Below are 21846 nucleotides of genomic sequence, written 5' to 3'. Positions count from 1 at the left end.
ATCGGATTTTGTTATCGGAAAATGTTATAGCAAGCTCTCAAACTTTGTGTGTCGGAAATTCCGACAGAAAAAGTTGGATGGAGCCCACACACGATCAGAATTTCCGACAACACAATCCGATCGCACTTTTTACGTCGGAAAATCCGACCGTGTGTACAGGGCATAAGGATTATTTGGCATTGCCCACACATATATATTTTAAAGCTGAACTCCTGGAATTCAGCTACATGTGCTAGTTTAATATATGTTAAGTCCAATTAGGTCTATTCTACCTGTTGGACTTATCTATTTTATTTTATGACAGTTTTACTGTGCGCTGGAAGTACAGCTATTACTATACTCCCTGCGCTCTATCAGGAGAAATGCTGTTTTCTCACACAGCAGCCGCTTTGCCCACCCCTTCCCCTCAGCTGCCCTTTCACAGAAGGCTTTGTATTTTGTAAATGGGTTCATATAATACAAAACGATGATTAGGCAAGAGGAAGAGAGGGGGCAGAGCGGTTGCATAGGACTATGCAGCTGTAAAAGCTGGGACCAGAAGCTCCAGCATTACAGGGCCAGAAGTAAAGCAATTGCTGTAGTACTGGGGCTCAGTTAAAATTTTAAATGACCAATGCACATATTCTCCAGCACACCATGGATCGTCCAAAGCTTTTACTGCAAAAAGATCACATCCCAAATAATATAATTGGATACTAATATTTATAGGTAAATTTAATCCAGGGAATATCCGATTGCCTCATGGGGGATCAGGAAGGAATTTTTTCTCCCACTGGAGCAAATTGGATCATGCTCTGCTGGGGGTTTTTTTGCCATCCTCTAGATCAACTATGGGTATAGGATTGTGTACAGTGGCGGCTGGTTAGTCGGGTCTGGAGCACTTACCCCATCTATGGCGGGCAGCGCTTCACCCAGGCGGCAGGCATCACGGGTGGCTTCCCCTCTCTGCGGGCATCACAGCGGCTTCCCCTTCCCCAGCACTCTGTGGGCATCACAGCGGCTTCCCCTGCTCGCTGCAGGCATCACAGTGGCTTCCTCTGCACTCCGCAGACATCATGGCAGCTTCCCCTGCACTCCGCGGGCATCACGGCGGCTCCCCCTTCCCCTGCTCTTCACGGGCATCACGACGGTTTCTGTTTCCTCCCTCCTCCTTGGCAGACAATTGGAATGCTTCTCCTTTCCCCCAATCAGGCCCGCTTCCTGATTGGCCGGCAGGAGGATCAGTGTTTCAATAGCGAATATTAATTTGCTATTGTAACACACCCAGGTGGGCTCTGTTTCCATTCTCTGCGCCCCGAGCCCACCCTATTTTGAAGCCTATTAGAGCCTCTGGCTCTAATCAGGTTCTTCAAACCACCCCCCCGCCATCAGAATTCATGCATCCAGCATCCGGATAGGGGCCGGAGGCATGGATGGGGGGAGCGGCGCCCTTAATGAACAGGCCACCTCTGATTGTGTCTATAAGATTGTAGGATTTTTTTCCCCTTTTATTAGTTGAACTAGATGGACTTGTGTCTTTTTTTTTCAAACAGACTAACTATAGGTAACTATATGTAAAGGACCAAGTGCTAAAATGACAACAAATTTTTGGAAAAGTGATGATATTTGAATACCTGTTATAAGAATTATTATATAGAAGAAAATGCGCGCTAGTGTGTTATCAAAAGTAAATACAGCAGCTGTGCACTAAAACCTAAATACCAGGTTAATCAAATATGTATGTCCTAAAAGTACAGCGCTAAATAAAATTACCATGAGCAAAACACCATATATGACATAGTGCAAAACCTTTAAAGTGAACAGAAAATACAATCAAAATATTATTCAATCCAAAAATGTCCTTATGCAAAAGTGCAAAATATATTATATTCATAAAATGCAAAGTTCATAAATTGATCACTAAAGTGCTCCTGTGCAAACAGTTCTACATGCCAGTGTCCCACACTGGATAGATCGATCCTGACAGAGGAGTGCTCAGACATTCACCGTTGTGACACCTTCACCATAAATCAGATGGGGGCTTACTAGACCACCAGCGATCTTCCTTACTCAGGAAGATCATTCGGCTTATTGGGATCTCTGGTCCTCTGACCTGTCATTTACAACTGGGTTAGCTCTGTGAAACTTACAACTGGTTCAGCTCTGTGAAAAAACAGGGGGAATTCTATCTCTGACAGCTGTCACCAGAACAAGTGTCCCCATTGAAAGATATACTCTCTACTCCTTTTCCAGTGACAACCATAACATGTTGTTTCATGGTCCCTAGTCCTCAGTACAAATGATTAGATGTTCCAAACTAAGATACAGGCATGAATAAAACCAAACAGAGTTTGTAACCCTTCCCATTCTATCTAAAACTATCTAGAACTAGAAAAAAGTTTTGATTGAAATTATATGTGATTGTACTGTTAGCCAATAAGAGATATAACATTGCTTCTTGTGAAACATACATTTTAATTCTCCTGAATATGATTCTATTAATTTCATACAACTATTATAATGTTGTCATCAGTATGGATGAACGAGTTTGGGCAGAACCACACACATAATACTGTGCTCTGTTTTAATTAACTTCAATTACCTGCTAGAACTAGTTTGTACAGAACAGGGTGTTTATTAATGAGGTATAATTACAGGTTGCATAAAAACCACCAAAATATAAATAAATATATTTATAAATAAATAGCTGGCGTTTCATGCTACTAAATTAAACAAATCAAAGAAAAGTGGTCATGAATTTAAATATACTATATATATATATATATATATATATATAGATAGATATATATAGATATATATATCTATCTATATCTATATACTGTATATATATATATATATATATATATATATATATATATATATATATATATAGTATATATACACAGGTGCATCTCAAAAAATTAGATTATCATCAAAAAGTTAATTTATTTCAGCAATTCAATTTAAAAAGTGAAACTCATATATTATATAGATTCATTACACACGGAGTGATATATTTCAAGCATTTCTTTTTTTCATTTTAATGAATATGACTTACAGCTAGTGAAAACCCAAAATACTGTATCTCTGAAAAAATTTGAACATTGTGAAAAAGTTAAATTAAAGTTTAATTAACTCAAAACACCTGTAAAGGTTTCCTGAGTCTTTAAATGGTCTATCAGTCTGGTCCAGTAGGTTACACAATCATTGTGAAGACTGCTGACTTGACACCTGTCCAGGAGACAGTCACTGACACCCTCCACAAGGAGGGTAAGTCACAAAAGGTCATTGCTCAAAGAAGCTGGCTGTTCACAGAGTGCTGCATCCAAGCATATTAATGGAAGTTGCGTGGAAGCAAAAAGTGTGCTAGAAAAAGGTGCAAAAGCAACAGAGATAACCGCAGCCTTGAAAGCATTGTGAAGCAAAGGCCATTCAAGAATTTGGGGGAGATTCACAAGGAGTGGAGTACGGCTGATGTCAGTGCTTCCAGAGCCAAAACACATACACGTATCCAGGCTACAACTGTCGCAATCCTTGTGTCAAGCCACTCCTGAACCAGAAACAACGTCAGAAGCGTCTTACTATCCTTCTAGCACACTAGAGGGTGCTACATAATATGAGTTTCACTTTATGAATTGAATTACTGAAATAAATTAACTTTTTCATGATATTCAAAACTTTTTAGATGCAATATATATATATATATATATATATATATATATATATATATATATATATATATATGATTTTTTTTTTATTTTTTATGTTAACACAAGTTTTCCAACTCTTAGCCAAGAGCCACAGCCCTGCTTTTCTCTGGGGGTACACCTCTGCACCTACAAGCAGATAACAGGTAGGAAGCAGGGACACAGCTTATTGGAGTTTCTGGGAGATATAAAATGAAAGCAGGTGATTTAACTCCCTAGTGCCCATCCAAAACGTAAAAGTTTGTAGCTGTTTATCATGCAGCAGAATCCAGGGGACCCTCCCTTTACAGTATAAGTTCATTGAAGTGTCATTGATAGGGTTGCCACCTCATCCCTTTAAACCCGAACACATATTAATTACACAGGTTCTGTGGCTGATTAAGGTGGTAATTAAACTCACTTAGTGCCTTACCTGCATTCAATTAGTCACAAAACCTGTGTAATTAATATGTGTTCAGGTTTAAAGGGATGAGGTGGCAACTCTAGTCATTGAAGTGAACGTGAGCTTATAGCAGAAGGGAATGCAACCAACCTAATGGTTACTGAGCTGGCCAGCAAGAAGCAGTTGTTTTCTCCTGTAACCCACACATCGAGGTAATGAAAGGGGTAATCTTCCAACAGTTTACTCCAGGAAGGATCCTGGGTGAGTTTTGAGTGATGTTCACAAGAAACTGACATTTGAATTGTGTGACTGTTTTAGAAAATCATAGCTGGCAGTGAATGGAAAGGCAATTTTAGCTAACATTACAATACAAAATTACACTTGTAATTTTATATATAATTTTTAGGGAAAGTTGTGTTATTCTATAATTAAAATACACCGATGCAACTTGTCATGTGATTTGACAGGTCCAAATCAAATGACAGGTCCCACCCTATTGTCGGCAATGGAACTGTTCAAATCGGTGCAAATCCGGCTTTGCAATGCCGCACTGATTTGCAAAAAATGTTCCTGCACTATTTTTTGTGATTTCAGGTGCGACTTGCATAAACAACTGTGCATGATGTCACACAAATGTCAGCCAAGTCGCACCTGAAGCTGCACTGACCTGAGGCTTTAAAATCATGCAACTTTCAAAGTTGAAATCAGTGTGAACAGGAGCTGAGTCAACCTCTATCATTGCTTCTGCAATATCACTGGATCAGTGTTTGTGTTGGCGTGTTATATGGATTCCACAGCTAAATGTGGCTAATCAAAGCATAACCTAACTTTAGATTCCTATGCTACCTATAGAGTTCTGGATATGGGCAGATGGAAGTGTAAGAATCAAATAACATTTCATCTAATCCAGTATAACCCCCAGGATCGTCACCGCTAACATTTGTTCTGAAAAGAGACTGCATAAAAAACTAGATAAAGAAAAAGGAACTAAGAAGAAAATTATAACTAATAGAATCAAAACTCACATGTCATTCTGTTGAAAAGTTTCTCCATTTCAGCCCAGACAGATGTTCGCTGGACTTCCTGCTCTGATCGAACCCGAAATGCGTACAAGACATTAGCGGCCACATCATAAGTAACATTGCATTGGTGCTCAGAGATAGATTGGCATTGATAAATGTCATTCCAGGTATGATTTTTATATACTCGCTCATACTCTCTGGGAAAACAAGAAATCCATAATGAAGCAAAGTCAAAATGAATCACTTTGTCAAGATGATAAAATTCCAAAATAACAGAATAAAAATCATATAAAAAAAATGTTTTTTTTGTTTTGTTTTGTTTTGTTTTTTAAAGCTATGGCTTTATGAAGAAGTAGGTACTTTGTCACAGTAAGTGGGCTTAGCACTATATGACCATATAGTGTGACCAACCCCCCGTATTTTTGAATATGTTCAGGTGTTTTTTTAACTAGCCTTGCAGGATGTTTTGTACTGTTTTTGGTCTTATAGCAGCACCATCTTGAATGTGAAGCTTTTTAGGGTGTGCCCCCAAGTATGTTTTTGTATATTGTATGGACTCTGACCAGGTCTCTTGGGCTGGAGCACCCCTCCCCCTCTTCATTACCTCTTATTAGTGGCCACCAGTGCATAGGAGGAATCCCTTCAGTTCTCCCACATAGAGGAGCTGATCTCCCATGGTTGAGACACAGGTTCTTTCATTCTATTACTAGGGTAGGACCCACTAAGTCGGGGTACTTTGCCGCAGTAAGTGGGCTTAGCACTATATGACCATATAGTGTGACCAATCCCCTGTATTTTTTTTTAATATGTTCAAATGTTTTTAACTAGCCTTGCAGGATAAATGTAATTTTTGTATGTGTGCGCTGTAATCTGGTTTGTATTGTTTTTGGTCTTATAGCAGCACCATCTTGAATGTGAAGAATTTTAGAGTGTGCCCCCCAAGTATGTTTTTGTATGAAGAAGTAGGACATGCTCTTAGATCAGATGTAACAGCTTGTAAACGTGGTAACTCACATTTAGCAGTGCTTTGTTTACAGACGTTTTTAATAGAGATACATTTTTGACTATTTAAAAAAAAAAAAAAACGCTTCTAAACACAAACGCTGCTAAACGTGGCATGTAAACGCGCCCAAATGGACGTTTTAAAACGTTGGTTACTATCTGTCAAGTTAAATCATTCAGGAGTGGTTTTAAAATGTCCCGTGTACATTAAGCCTTACACATTAGGTCTGGTGCTAGAATTATTGCTCTCCATCTGACTTTCGCGGTGATACCTCACATGTGTGGTGTAAATCACTGTTTATGTACCAGCATGGGACCTACGTGTCGTCTTTGGTCGTCTTTGAGCATGGGCGTGGGGGATGGGGGCACTTTAAATTCTTTGATTATTTTGTTTGTTTTACATTGTATTTTTACATTTTCTTTATCACTTATATTGTTATGACAAGGAATGTAAACATCCCTTTGTGATGAGCAATAGGCAAAGACAGGTCCTCTTTACTGAGACATCTGGGGTCCCTGCCCTTAAAAGCTTTGGATCATACCAATATCGTTATGATCTGAGGCTTATTTCAAACCAGTTTACCAGCTTTTATCAAACCAGGTTTTTTTCAAACCAGTTTACAACCAGTGAAACCGGAAGTGACAAAATGCTCCCGCTTCCAGCTTCTTAGACCAGGGGTAGGCAACCTTCGAGAGATGGAGATCTACTTGAACAACACTGATGAAGTCAAAGATCACCAGGCATAGTGTCTCCCCCCGCCATAAAAAAAAGACAGTAAGACTGACCATGTTTTTTTTGATAAAATATTTTTACTCAGAACAAAAATAAGTATTACAAGAGAGTGCAGGGTCTAGGAGTGCGTTGTTCAGAGAATGCAGGGTTCATCAGTGCATTACGCTCAGAATGGAGGGATCAGGAGTGGGTTGGTCCTAGAATGCAGGATTCAGGAGTGTGTTACACTCAGAATGCAGGGCTCAGGAGTGCCTTGCGGTCAGAATGCAGGGATCAGGAGTGGGCTGCGCTCAGAATGCAAGGTTCAGGAGTGTCCTGCACTCAGAATGCAGGGTTAAGGAGTGCGTTGCACTCAGAAGGCAGGGTTCAGGAGTGCGTTGCGGTCAGAATGCAGGGTTCAGGAGTGTGTTGCAGTCAGAATGAACAGTTAAGGAGTGCATTGCAGTCAGAATGCAGGGTTCAGGAGTGCATTGCGGTCAGATTGCAGGGTTCAGGAGTGCGTTGCGGTCAGATTGCAGGGTTCAGGAGTGCGTTGCGGTCAGAATGCAGGGTTCATGAGTCCATTGTGGTCAGAATGCAGGGTTCATGAGTCCATTGCGGTCAGAATGCAGGGTTCAGGCGGGCATTGTGGTCAAAATGCAGGGTTCAGGAGTGTGTTATGCTCAGAATGCAGGGTTCAGGAGTGCGTTAGGCTCAGAGTGCAGGGTTTAGGATTGTGTTGCACTCAAAATGCAGTGTTCAGGAGTGCGTTGCACGCAGAATCCAGGGTTCAGGAGTATGTTACACTCAGAATGCAGGGTTCAGGAGTTCGTTACACTCAGAATGCAGGGTTCAGGAGTGCGTTACGCTCAGAATGCAGGGTTTAGGAGTACGTTACGCTCAGAATGCAGGGTTTAGGAGTACGTTACGCTCAGAATGCAGGGTTTAGGAGTACGTTACGCTCAGAATGCAGGGTTTAGGAGTACGTTACGCTCAGAATGCAGGGTTTAGGAGTGTGTTGCGCTGAGAATGCAGGGATCAGGAGTGCGTTACACTTAGAATGCAGGGTTCAGAAGTGCCTTACACTTGGAATACATGGTTCAGGAGTGCGTTATGCTCAGAATGCAGGGTTTAGGAGTGTGTTGCGCTCAGAATGCAGGGGATCAGGAGTGTGTTGCACTCAGAATGCAGGGGATCAGGAGTGCGTTGTGCTCAGAATGCAAGGTTTAGGGGTGCGTTGCGCTTAGAATACAGTGTTTAGGGGTGTGTTGCACTCAGAATGCAGGGTTCAGGAGTGCGTTACACTCAGAATGCAAGGTTCAGGAGTGCGTTATGCTCATAATGCAGGGTTTAGGAGCGTGTTGCGCTCAGAATGCAGGGGATCAGGAGTGCATTGCGCTCAGAATGCAGGGTTTATAGATGCAATACACTCAGAATGCAGGGTTTAGGGGTGCGTTGCACTCAGAATGCAGGGTTCAGGAGTGCGTTATGCTCAGAATGCAGGGATCAGGAGTGCGTTGTGCTCAGAATGCAGGAATCAGGATTGTGTTGTGCTCAGAATGCAGGAGTTCAGGAGTGTATTGCGCTCAGAATGCAGGGGATCAGGAGTGCGTTGCACTCAGAATGCAGGGTTTAGGGGTGCTTTGCGCTCAGAATGCAGGGATCGGGGGGAGGGAGGTGGGAGGTGATGTGAAGGGTGGTAGAGGACACTGCTATGTGAGTGACCCTGCCCATAACAGTGTCCTCTGCCCTTTCACGTCACCTCCCCCCCAACACACACAGTGGTGTCTTCCGCCCCCCCCTTCCCCTATAGCAGTAACCTCTGCCCCCCCTCCCTTCCCATCCCTCCCATAGCACAATGTCCTACCTGTTTCCACAGCAGAGATTGGGAGGCAGTACATTTCTGCACAGAGGGAGGGAGCTGGCAGAGTGACTTTTCATATTACCAAGCTGGTGATTGGATGCTTAGGACCACCCTGTGTTCTAGCAACTAATCACCAGCGGTTCAACATAAAAAGTTAATTTGGCCGGCTCCTCCTCCCAATCTCCAATGTTCACTGATCAGAGCGGCAGAGGAGGATGGAGGCGGGGGGGAGAGAGAAAGACCGGGACATAGATGGCGTGGCGGTGTCGGAGGAGGCTGGGAGGGGAGACAAGGACAGGCACATAGAAGGCGGGGGTGAGCGGTGCAGAAAAAAACTGTTCACGCTCCTCCTGTCACCTGCCTGTGGTCGACAGGTGGACCTCGTTAGACTGGTTGCCAACCCCTCTCTTAGACCATAGAGATGATCAGGGCCATTCCGATGGCTGCAGTCCCGGGTTCCCCGATGGGCCGCAAGAGCCCGGGAAGGCGGTGGGAGGAGGGGGGAACCCCCTACCACCACTTGTAAAAGCAATCCATGGGGAATCCCTTGCCAATTTTTTATGTTTTTTCTTCCTTTTGCAGGGAATGTGTCCTGGTGTTTTTTAAGGAGAATGGTGCATGCTTACTGCCCCCTTCTTTCATGGCTTCATGATTAAGGAACTGGTGTGGATTTTGAGAGGGAACCCACGCAAAAAAAATAAAAAATTACAGCATGGGGTCTCCCTCAAAATCCAGGGGACCAGGAAAAGGAAGGACAGTGAGCGTGCAGCACTCTCATCCTGTACCAGACCAATCCACATGCCCTCAACATTGAGAGGTACCTTGTCAGGGGGGGGCCTAAATTTCCAGCTACTGCCTTGTTTCTCATTCATGTAAAAGTAAATTAACATACAGACACTGTAAAAATAAATACATAAACATTGTGCCCCAATGTAAATGCAATGTCATTCACTTTGTTTAGAGATGTAGATCCAGTGCCAGTCACAATGAACAGTGCCCCTACAACCCACAGATATGATGACACCCCATGACAGGCCGTTCCTATTGCATTCCTGCCACAAATGACAGCTCCCTGGCCAACTGCTGAATGTCAACAAGCCAGCAGGGGATACTGGCTGATGTATTTGACCACATATGGTCATGATATCAGCCAGTGGCTAATGGCTATAGCTGTGGGATTGATTGTTTTCCTTGGCTTTGTTGAGAAACTTCCAGAGATTGGGGTGGGAAAATTCAAATCCCCAGCTTGAATATTTACTACCCCCTGACCAATCTCTAGGGAGGTGTGCTCAGTAGGTGGGGAGGGAAGGGGTAAATAGGTCGGAGCTTGGACAAACGGGGTTTTTTGGAGCCTGTTCATCCTGCCTGCAAGGATGAACTGCTAATGCTCCAGGGGGCTGTTTGCCCCTGGAGCCTCCCAGGACTGGCTGCTAGACTACTCCATATGATGGACAGAGCCCACAAATATGATCTCCCTCCTGGGTCTGTGAGTAGAGCCTGAACACTGTGCTGCAATTATCAATGGTCCACAGCTGTGGATGTATGACTGTTCCAGCTAGCCCAGATTGCCCAAACTGTCTTAGGTCATCAGTTGCAAGAGTTCAGACTGTGCCAGTTCATTAGTTACATAGTTACATAGTCAGTCAGGTTGAAAAAAGACACAAGTCCATCCAGTTCAACCCAAAAAAATATTACAATCCCATTACAATTCTGCTACACTTTATTGTTCATGGTAATCAGTTGTGAACCTAGTGACTGTTATACTGCTAGGTTTCCTCGGCTTAAATATGCATGCAAGTGTTTTGGAATATCCCAGTCTCCATTGTTCCCCTTCTGTTCAAGTTCTACAGCAATAAACCTCAAAAAAGACATCCCCTAGATTGTTCTCTGAGCTGGAGTGAATAAACTGTTTGCTCAGTGCCTGGCTGCCTCTGTACTGCTCTGTGCTAAAATCCAACAGCTCTCTCAGGGGTAGCTCTACAAATATATCTGATGTTAGGTCTGCTTCTCTAGTGTTTCTCCCTTTGAGAAAATGCCATTATTCCCAAGAGTTTAGCATCAGAAACATCATGACTGTATCTCACAGACCAATAGGCCAGTATTTCTATGAGTCACATAGCGATTTATGCAAAGGAACAGAAAAGGATAAATACAACCAAACCACATCAAAAGACATAGGAATCTGGCATGATTGGACTTTGACTTGTAATAAACCTTTCAGCTTAACAACATATAAATTGCAAAGTGGTAGCTTGAGAGCTTTTTCAATCTTTAACCTCAAGCTTTAATCTAAACAATGCTAAAACCATTCTTTGACCTGGAAGAGAAGACGGGTAAATATAGTACTATTTCCTAAAGTGGTTGTAAACCCTTACACACCACTTTTACCTACAGGTACCATGAATATCTCCTAAACTTGCATCGTTTAGGAGATATTCGCTGTATCAGCATGTGCCGACGTCATCAGCACATGCGCACTGAAGAAACGGCTCGCTCATACCGTTTCTTCAGCTGCTGTGCCGTTACCAGCGGCTCCCGTGCACATACGTGGGAGTGATGTCATCGCAGCTCCCGACCAATCACAGCGCCGGAGCCTGCGATGCCCGGACATAACTCCGGGAGGCATGTAGCCGGCCACAGCGATGTGCCGGGACCACTCTGGGGGCTTCAATCTAAGGTAGGTATTTCATAATGAGCTAGTATGCTATGCATACTAACTCATTATGCCTTTGTCTTGCAGGTTTTTTTTTGTTTTTGTTTTTCAGTGGGTTTAAAACCACTTTAAGGCTATACTAATCATTATCAAATGTTTAGAAATTAGCTGCATTGTCTCTAAACCTTAACATTAAATACTAGTCATACCCTTGTGACTGGACGGAGTATGTTACATTTCCCCAGGACTTTGGCAATGGTTTCCAGTGCAAGATATGAATCAGGTTGGTGGAATGTATAAAAACGTTCTCCGGAGGTGGAAGCAAATCTGGTTCTAGAAAATATAAAAATATGAGATTAAATGTTTCATAACAGGAATCCGCACTGATAAAAATAGGCTTGGGTCACTTTAAAAGAGCACTGTATAGCATGTTTTACTGATACAAAGTCTATGGTTGAAAACAATCAATATGAAGAGATAGCATGTGCCCTAGCTCAGACTGTTACTATAGGTAAATAACATTTTCTTCTGCTTCTAGTTTCACAACTGACCAGAAGTTTGTACTATGTTAACCACTTGACCACCAGAAGGTTTTACCCCCTTCATGACCAGGTCATTTTTTGCTATTCGACACTGTGTAATTTTAACTGGCAGTTACACGGTCATGCAACACTGTACACAAATTGCATTTATATAGCTTTTTTCACACAAATAGTGCTTTCTTTTGGTGGTATTTGATCATCACTGTTTTTTTTTATTATTATTATTATTATTATTACTATATAAACAAAAAAAAGAATGAACATTTGGGGTAAAATACTAATACTTTCTGTAATAAAAAATATCCAATAAAACAAATTTCATCATAAATTTAGGCCAAAATGTATTCTGCTTTTTGTCCTTGGTAAAAAAAAATCACAATAAGTGTGTATTAATTGGTTTGTGTGAAAGTTATAGCATCTACAAACTATGGTATATATATTTAAAAATGTATCAATCCTGATGTATTGACAGACAATCTAATTTCTTGAGGCCCTTAAAATGCTGGGACAGTATAAATGACCCCTTTTTGGAAAGTAGACAGTCTGAGGCATTTAGTAAGAGGCATGCTGAGTTTTTTTCAGTTCTAATTTTTTGTCACAATTTTTCTGAAAATGAGGAAACAAAATTATGTGTTTTTTTTTCTCATTTTTTTTATATACCATCACCAGCGCAGTACAGTGTCATAATATGACTGGTGTGGCAGTGATCAAGGACACTGACTGATAGTGACAGTATGTTAATAGAAAACTAAACTTAGATTGTTGTTTACACTTTGATTGTTGTTACAATGATGATCATTGTAACAACAATGTTTCGAACTGTCATGAATGGGTTACATTCATGACAGCTGTGATTAATAGTGATCTGAGGTCACAGCCAATCACATAGTACAGGGTTCTGTGATTGGCCCAGGTACCATGTGATAGCTGTGAGCCAGCTGTTATAAATGAGATTCATTCATAACAGCTTTGGTTATTATATAGAGATCAAATGATCCCCTGGCCGGAAATGCCGCCCTGCCGCAGTATGCATGTACTGTGTCGGATCAGCAAGTAGTTAATAAAATCAGAAATAGAAGACTCCTGTCAAGACTCAGATTACTTGGTGGAACTGTTGTTCCCATAGTGCAGTTCTCGGTGCCACCAGTGGGTGTCCAAGCAGTCAGTATCAGATGGAGTAATTAGGCTCCATCTGATACTGACTGCTTGGAAGGTATATAATCCCTCCCTTAATTGATAACTGTGCTTCTGCTTGTGAACCGTGTCCCTGCCTAATCCTGTATTCTGTGATCTGCTTCCTGTACCCTGCATCCAGTACCCTGCATCCAGTACCCTGCATCCTGCTCCGCTCCCCTGGTTCGGAGTCCCAGTACTGATCCTGCCCTGTTCATGTGGGCTCCCTACAATTTAGTACATAGCATTTGTTAGTTAGGTTGTTGTTCTTCTGGATTTGCCGCACTGTCAGGGTTATTTCTCACTTTTACTTTATTTTTACAATTATGGCCCCTGACTTAACCAAAGGGCCACTCTTAATATTTAGTAAATGTAATACTACAGAAAACTCTGATAGCAGACATAAAACAGAAGCTGTTTAGAGACTACAGATATGGTATAGGAGATGGTCGGAAATGGTTAATATGTTATAGGTGTTGGAGAATTCATGTCCCAGTCTCATGAGACTACTAGAGATTAGGGATGAGCTTCGTGTTCGAGTCGAACCCATGTTCGACTTGAACATCGTCTGTTCGCCCGTTGGCTGAATTGCAAACGATATGGGCCATTCGCGCCAAATTCGTGTGGTGCGTCATGGCCCATAATTCACTGTGGCATTGCAGTGCATTGCTGGCTGATGATTGGCCAAGCATGCACTATGACCCGCATGCTTGGCCAATCACAGCGCCATCTGAACAGAGCCGTAATTGGCCAAAGCCCAGGAGGCTTTGGCCAATTATGGTTTAGGGGATCTGGTACACGCCCCACACTATATAAAGCCGCCTGCACGGCGGCCCTGTGTAGTGTGTGTTTCGGTGTTGAGAGAGATAGACAGAGAGACAGTGTCATTTGATTTAAGTTAGATAGATTAGGCAGGACAGTCAGTGAGTTAGCTGCACTTACAGTGTATTGTGTATATATATATATATATATATATATATATATATATATATATATATATATATATGCATCCCAGGTGTTGTGTGTGTGTGTGTGTGTGTGTGTATATATATATATATATATATATATATATATATATATATATATATATATATACACTGTAATCAGTTTAGCTAGATTCTGTTATCTTGCTACTGACAGGCAGGCTTGTCATGTTACAGTATTTACAGCTACCTGAAGAAAATTGCTGGTGTTCTTTTGATCCTATTAGTACCACAGTCAGGCAGCTAGACTATTTACAGTTAGTGTAGTGCTTCCTCCTCACAGTGTTTAGTTAAAGCTACAAGTTAGTTTAGTGTGACCTCTGCACAGTGTTCAGCTAAAACTACAAGTTAGTGTAGTGCACAGTGTTCAGCTAAAGCTACAAGTTAGGGTAGTGCGTCCTCCTCACAGTATTCAGCTAAAGCTACAAGTTAGTGTAGTGCGTCCTCCTCACAGTGTTCAGCTAAAACTACAAGTTAGTGTAGTGCGACCTCTGCACAGTGTTCAGCTAAAGCTACAAGTTAGTGTAGTGCGTCCTCTGAACAATGTTCAGCTAAAGCTACAAGTTAGTGTAGTACGTCCTCCTCACAGTGTTCAGCTAAAACTACAAGTTAATGTAGTGCGAGCTCTGCACAGTGTTCAGCTAAAGCTACCTGTAGAAGGTTGGTGGTGTTTTCCTGATCCTATCACTACCGCAGGCAGCTAAATAAGCTACAAGTTAGTTTTTTGCAAGCTCTGCACAGTGTTCAGCTAAAGCTACCTGTAGAAGGTTGGTGGTGTTTTCCTGATCCTATCACTACCGCAGGCAGCTTAATAAGCTACAAGTTAGTTTTTTGCAAGCTCTGCACGGTGTTCAGCTAAAGCTACCTGTAGAAGGTTAGTGGTGTTTTCCTGATCCTATCACTACCGCAGGCAGCTAAATAAGCTACAAGTTAGTTTTTTGCGACCTCTGCACAATGTTCAGCTAAAGCTACCTGTAGAAGGTTGGTGGTGTTCTCATACTACAGGCAGGCAGTTGATTTTGCTAGCTGCAGTATCAGTATATATATATATATATATATATATATATATATATATATATATATATATATATATATATATATATATATATATATATATATATATCTCTATCCCAGCTTAGTGCAGCTACAGGCCATTAGTATGTCTGGAAGGCCAACAAGGAGAGGGAGACAGTCACAAGCCAATAAAAGAGGGCAAGCAGGCTCTGTGTTTAGAGGCAACAGTGCTGGTCATGGAGACGGTGCATCCTCATCAGCACGTGGCCGTGGGACATGCTTGGCCTTTTTTTCGGCAGCTGGCCATGTTGAGCCGCAACATGCGGAAGATTAGGTCGAGTGGATGACCAAGCCGTCCTCATCCTCCTCATCCTCTCTCACCCATGCTCAGGGTACTTTGTCTGGCAAAGCAGCTGCCAACAAAGCCTCTTCCCTTGGCTCAATGGCATCAGAGACTCCTTCCCTAGCCCCACCATGTCCTCCTGAGGAGTCCCTCGAACTGTTTGACCACAGTGTTGGGTACATGCTCCAGGAGGATGCCCAGTGTTTAGAAGGCTCTGATGATGATACTGAGCTAGATGAAGGCAGTAACATGAGCACAGACAGAGGGGGTGCCCAAGAAGGACAGAAATCTGGCAGTCATGTTCCCCCTGCTGCAGCATACTGCCAGGTTTGCTCCAGTGATGAGGAGGGAGGGGATGATGAGGTCACTGACTCAATGTGGGTGCCTGATAGAAAAGAGGAGGAGGAAGAGGAGGAGGAGGAGGAGGCACATTACCAACGAGTCAAGATGCCCTCCAGGGGCCAGCCTAAGGGCAGCACACTGACTGCATTACACCCCAAAGCTCCTCATGTGCAGGGCGCTGCTGTCTCTGCGCGTTATTCCAAAAGTTCTTTGGTGTGGGCCTTTTTTGAGACGAGTGCATCAGATCGCACCGCTGCTATTTGCAACATATGTCTCAAGCGTATCTCGAGTGGCCAAGACATCTCCCGCTTGGGCACCACATGCTTGACCAGATATATGTTGACCTGCCATGCAATTCGTTGGCAAGCGTATCTAAAAGACCCACACCAAAGAACAATGAGGACCTCTCCTTGCTCCTCATCAGCTGAGATCTCCAACCCCACTATACCTTCAGTCCTCTCTGAGACCTGCACTGAGAGGAATGAAGGTGTGGAATTAGGTGTGTCACAGCCAAGTACTTGTGGGCAATCTGCTTTCGGTACACCGACGTCAGATTGTACCAGGCAAATTTCCCTGCCCCAGCTGCTGTACCGCCGAAAGAAGTTTGCTCCCAGCCATCCACATGCCCAGCGGTTGAATTCTAGCTTGGCAAAATTGCTAGCACTTCAACTGCTACTTTTTCAGTTGGTAGACTCTGCCCCCTTCCGTGAGTTTGTGGAATGTGCGGTTCCTCAGTGGCAGGTACCCAAACGCCACTTTTTCTCATGGTCCAGCAGGCATGGACAGGGACGTTACCTAAGTTTCACCGCGCATTGGGTGACTCTGCTGGCATCTGGGAAAGATGCAGGACAAGGTGCAGTAGTGTTGGAGGTTGTTTTGCCACCACGCCTCCAAAATGCCACTACTAATGATTGTGACACACCTTCTCTCCTCCACCCCCTCCTCCTCTTCTTCCTCTATGGCCTCTTTCTGTGCTTTGTCCTCGGAACCAGCGGTGCTCCGTAGGTGTTCAAGGGGCTACGCAAGTACGCAGGCCAAAAGATGCCATGCGGTGCTTGAGCTGGTGTGCTTGGAGGACAGGAGCCACACTGGGGCAGAGGTTCTGTCAGCTCTGCAGGGGCAGGTTCAGAGGTGGCAAGAATGGTGGTTTGCGACAATGGCACCAACCTCCTCTCTGCCCTCCGACAGGGACAAAGGACCCATGTGCCCTGTTTGGCTCACATCCTTAACTTGGTGGTGCAGCGGTTCTTGGGCAGGTACCCGGGCTTACAGGATGTCCAGAGGCAGGCCAGGAAAGTCTGTGTGCACTGTGCATTTCCGCCGGACATATAATGCCAGTGCTCGGCTGGCAGACCTCCAAAAGGAATTTAACCTGCCCAAGAACCACCTAATCTGTGACATGCCCACCAGGTGGAACTCAACGTTGGCCATGCTGCAGCGGCTGCACATGCAGCAGAGGGCCATCAATGAGTACCTGTGCGACTATGGCACCAGAACAGGGTCAGGGGAGCTTGTTTTTTTTTCCCCACACCAGTGGGCCATGATCAGGGATGCATGCACCGTCCTGTCACCATTTGAGGAGGCCACGAGGATGGTGAGCAGTGACAGTGCATGCATCAGTGACACTGTCCCCCTTGTCCACCTGTTGGAGCACCCGCTGCGTGGAATAAAGGACAGGGCACGTGAGGCAAAACAGAGGCAGGAAGAGGAGGACTTCCTTAGCTCTCAAGGCCCCCTTTATCCAGACAGTGGTCCTGCGTGCCTGCCTATCACACAGGAAGAGGACGAGGAGGAGGAGGATGAGGAGGAGGATTGTGTCAGTATGGAGGTGGAGCCTGGCACTCAGCATCAGCAGCAGTCTTTAAGGGATCAGTCCCAAGAAACACATGGACTTATATGTGGCTGGGAGGAGGTGGCTGCGGACCATGTCGTCCTTAGTGACCCAGAGGACTCCGGACCGAATGCCTCAGCAAACCTACGCTGCATGGCCTCCCTGGTCCAGCAAAGCCTGCGTAAGGATCCTCCTATTCGTGGTATCAAGGAGAAGGACCAATACTGGCTGGCAACCCTCCTTGATCCACGTTACAAGGGTAAGGTTGCGGACCTTATCTTGCCATCGCAGGGAGCAGAGGATGAAACATCTTCGGGAGGTTGCAGAAAGGTCTGTGCAATGCGTTCCCAGAGACTGGGAGGTTAAAAACTCCTGTTTCTGGACAATGTGTTGCTGAGGCTTCGGTCAGTCAAAGAAGGAGCGGTGGAGAAGGTGGCCGTCTGACCGATGCGTTCAGACAATTTTTTAGTCCGCAGCCCCAAGGTATGATTGGTTCCAGCAACCATCGCCAGCGTCTGTTTTACATGGTGCAGGAATACCTAGGGGCAAGATCTGACTTGGACACCTTTCCCACCGAAAATCCTCTGGGTTACTGGGTCTTGAGGATGGATCACTGGCCAGAGCTTGCACAGTATGCAATTGAGCTACTGGCCTGTCCTGCATCCAGCGTTCTTTCGGAACGCACATTCAGTGCTGCTGGAGGCTTTGTAACCGATCACAGGGTGCGTCTGTCCACCGACTCGGTCGATCGACTGACCTTCATAAAAATTAATCAGCTGTGTATCACCACCAGCTACCAAGCATCTGATGCTGATGTAATCGAATAATTTTTTTTGAAATTTCAGATCCCTTCAAAGACTGCCTATGCTGATGCTGAGTGACTATCCTGAGTAATTATCCTCTTCCTCCTCAATGATCATGCTGATAGCTTGTAAGAACATTTTTGGTTCTGGGCGCCACCACCAGTGCCTAAGGCCCAATTTTTCAGCCCCTGTTTAACAGGGGTGTGAAATTACAATTTTTGATGCAATACTTTGCAGCAGGGCTCATTCCTGCATTCCAACTAGAGTATCTGTGAGGAGTTGCAGTGTTGTGGCACCAGCACCAGTGCCTAAGGCCCAATTTTTCAGCCCCTGTTCAACAGGGCATGTAATTAAAATTCTTGATCTAATATTTCACAGCAGGGCCCGTTTCTGCGCCCACCAAGATTAACTGTGAGGACTTACAGTGTTGTGCCACCAGCACCACCACCACCACCAAAGGCCCAATTTTTCTGGCCCTGTTCAACAGGGGCATGTAATTACAATTCTTGATTGAATATTTCACAGCAGGGCCCGTTTCTGCACCCACCAAGATTAACTGTGAGGACTTAGTGTTGTGCCACCAGCACCACCACCACCACCAAAGGCCAAATTTTTCAGCCCCTGTTCAACAGGGGCATGTAATTAGAATTCTTGATCTAATATTTCACAGCAGGGCCCGTTCCAAGGCCCACCAAGAGTAACTGTGAGGACTTAAAGTGTTGTGGCACCAGCACCACCATCACCAAAGGCCCAATTTTTCTGGTCCTGTTCAACAGGACCATGTAATTACAATTCTTGATCTAATATTTCACAGCAGGGCCCTGTGAGGGCTTACAGTGTTGAGGCCACAACAACACCTAAGGCCCAAATTTCTGCTGAGTATATAGGGCAGGCCCCTTCTTTCAAACATCCAACTTACAAACGACTCCTACTTGCAAACAGAAGGAGACAACAGGAAGTGAGATTAAATCTACCCCATAGGAAGGGAAGTTCTCTCCTGTAGGAGTTAATATGGGAAAAACTTTTCTCCTTTCCACTGATGCTTTATCACCAATCCTTGTTTCACTAAAAACCCCAAATTTTCAAAAAACATTTGTCATTGGGACAAAAAGTGAGGTGAAATCTTCTGAAGAGGAGCACAGACAGCAAAACAAATGTTACAGGGGTGATAACCCTTCCCTATGTTTTCCAAAAAGCTTAAAAACAGATTTTTTGGCTGGAGCTACACTTTAAAAATGTACCAGTTCAAAATTACCAACAGATTCTACTTAACAACAAACCTACAGTCCCTGTCTTGTTTGCACCGCCTGTATACTGCTGTTCAGAGTATATAGGGCCTGGGGGCCCCACGCCTTTCCTTTTTTTAATTTGGGTGCGGGGTTCTCCTTAATATCCATACAGGACCCAAAGGGCCTGGTAATGGATTTGGGGGTACCCATGCCATTTGTCTCACTGGTTTTCATCCATATAGCCGGGACCCGACATTACATTAAAGCCGCAAGCAGTTTTTAAATGACTTTTTTTCCTTTAAAAATGTCGATTTGTGCAGGGACTGTTCTAAGCACGGGAAACACGCGCCACTTTATAGGCATACTATAGACACCCCCCAGGTACGATATTTAAAGGAATATTTCACTTTTTTTTTTTTTTTTACTTTAAGCATCATTAAAATCACTACTCCCGAAAAAACGGCCGTTTTTAAAAGTTTTTTTTGCATTGATACATGTCCCCTGGGGCAGGACCCGGGTCCCCAAACCCTTTTTAGGACAATACCATGCAAATTAGCCTTTAAAATGAGCACTTTTGATTTTGATCGTTCTAGTCCCATAGACGTCAATGGGGTTCTAACGTTCGTGCGAATTTTCGGTCCGTTCGCAGGTTCTGGTGCGAACCGGACCGGGGGGTGTTCGGCTCATCCCTACTAGAGATCATCGCTACTACATCCAAATCAACGCTTCCAAATTTGTGTTCCGTACAGCCTACTTAAAAGGGAAGGACAATGCATATTCAATTATTTCAACATATTAAATTCTTTAAATTATATGCTTACTGACATTCAACTCTTTGTTTGAATACATAACTTGTATATATGGGAAAATTGCGCTTAGTGATCTAATTGTGATTGATAATATGTGACAACAGCAACACTCATAAATATGTACACACCATAAAAGCAAATAAATAAAGAAAAAATGTTGCGCTGACAAAATAGTGATATATATAATAAAATTCTTTCCTCAATATATTATCAGAGGGTATAAACCGTTAAAGTTCTTCACATAATCCAAAACACATTATATGTTTAAATTGATCAAAGTGTCCAAACACCAGTGTCCTTCCAATTAACGACAGGTATATCACCTCGTGCTCCCCAGGGGAAAGATAAAACAAAAATACAGCAATACCTCGGATTGCGAGTAACGTGGTTTACGAGCGTTTCGCAATACGAGCTATTATTTTTTAAAAATCCTGACTCGGTATGCAAGCGTTGTCTCTCAAGACGAGCAGGATTCAAGCCAATGGGGTGTGCAGTACCGCATCTGGCCAGAGGTGCCGGAAACACTCGGAGACCGCTTGGAGCCACTCGGATGCACTTGGAGCCACTCAGATGCACTTGGAGCCACTCAGAGACACGAGTGTCTCCAAGTGCATCTGAGCGGTCTCCGAGTGTTTCCGAGTGTCTCCGCCCCCCCAACCTCTGGCCACATGCGGTACTGCATACAATAGCAGTCACTGTGGAACTAATTATCTGAGTTTCCATTGACTCCTATGGGGAAACTCGCTTTGATATACGAAGGAGCGAATTATGCTCGTAATCCAAGGTACCATTGTATCTTCTTACCAGATAATAATACCTTTCAAGGTCTATACAGGCATTAGTGAGTATTCACCCCTCACTTCAGGTATAAGCCAGCTCAACTGTTCAGCCTGTTAAGGGACGCTAGTGATGCATATATCGATCCCATAGGAGCCTCAGACCCGTTGATGCAGTAAACCAGAAGGAAGAGGAAACAAACTCATTGTGCAGCGTTCAATTAAAAGCACAAGCGTTTAATAGCAAATCTACCTACAGCAAAGATAAGTTACACAGGCATATCGGAAAAACATCAGTCAGATACTCTCCACGAGTGCTAAGACGTCACTGCTATTCCTTGCCTTGCCTAGGGATTAACTGGTGTTTGGACACTTTCATCACTATAAACATATAATGTGTTTTGGATTATGTGAGACTTTAACGGTTTATATCCTCTGATAATATGTTGAGGAAAGACTATATTATATATCACTATTTTGACTGTGCAACATTTTTTCCATATTTGAATACATAAATGCATAATTCTCTCTGTTCTGTTGAAGCATATAGGAACCTTTCACACAGCCAGTTAGCTGCGGCCGCTGGATTCTTGTGGCAGGAATCAGTAGATTCTTGTGCTGGAATGACCAGGTTATGTGATCAGCAGCGGCTGCTCAGCCCATTTAAATTAATGGCGGGC

The 21846-nt window shown here is 43.7% G+C and overlaps 1 protein-coding gene across 1 annotated transcript in view; it reads right to left on the bottom strand.

Moving 5' to 3' along the window:
• The window catches only part of IL20RB (interleukin 20 receptor subunit beta), a 62957-nt gene that overhangs the window by 16327 nt on the left and 24784 nt on the right, over window positions 1–21846 (bottom strand). Inside the window, exons 2-3 of the mRNA XM_073625496.1 lie at window positions 11531–11654; window positions 5094–5287 (exon numbers count right to left, since the gene is read on the bottom strand). Coding sequence (XP_073481597.1) covers window positions 5094–5287; window positions 11531–11654 — 318 coding nt within the window. The remainder of the gene's footprint in view (window positions 1–5093; window positions 5288–11530; window positions 11655–21846) is intronic.

The sequence above is a fragment of the Aquarana catesbeiana genome, linkage group LG04, assembly GCF_042186555.1.
Source record: "Aquarana catesbeiana isolate 2022-GZ linkage group LG04, ASM4218655v1, whole genome shotgun sequence".
Lineage (NCBI taxonomy): Eukaryota > Metazoa > Chordata > Amphibia > Anura > Ranidae > Aquarana > Aquarana catesbeiana.
The sequence above is the reverse complement of the archived record's forward strand: the minus strand, read 5'-3'. Positions and strand labels throughout refer to the sequence as shown.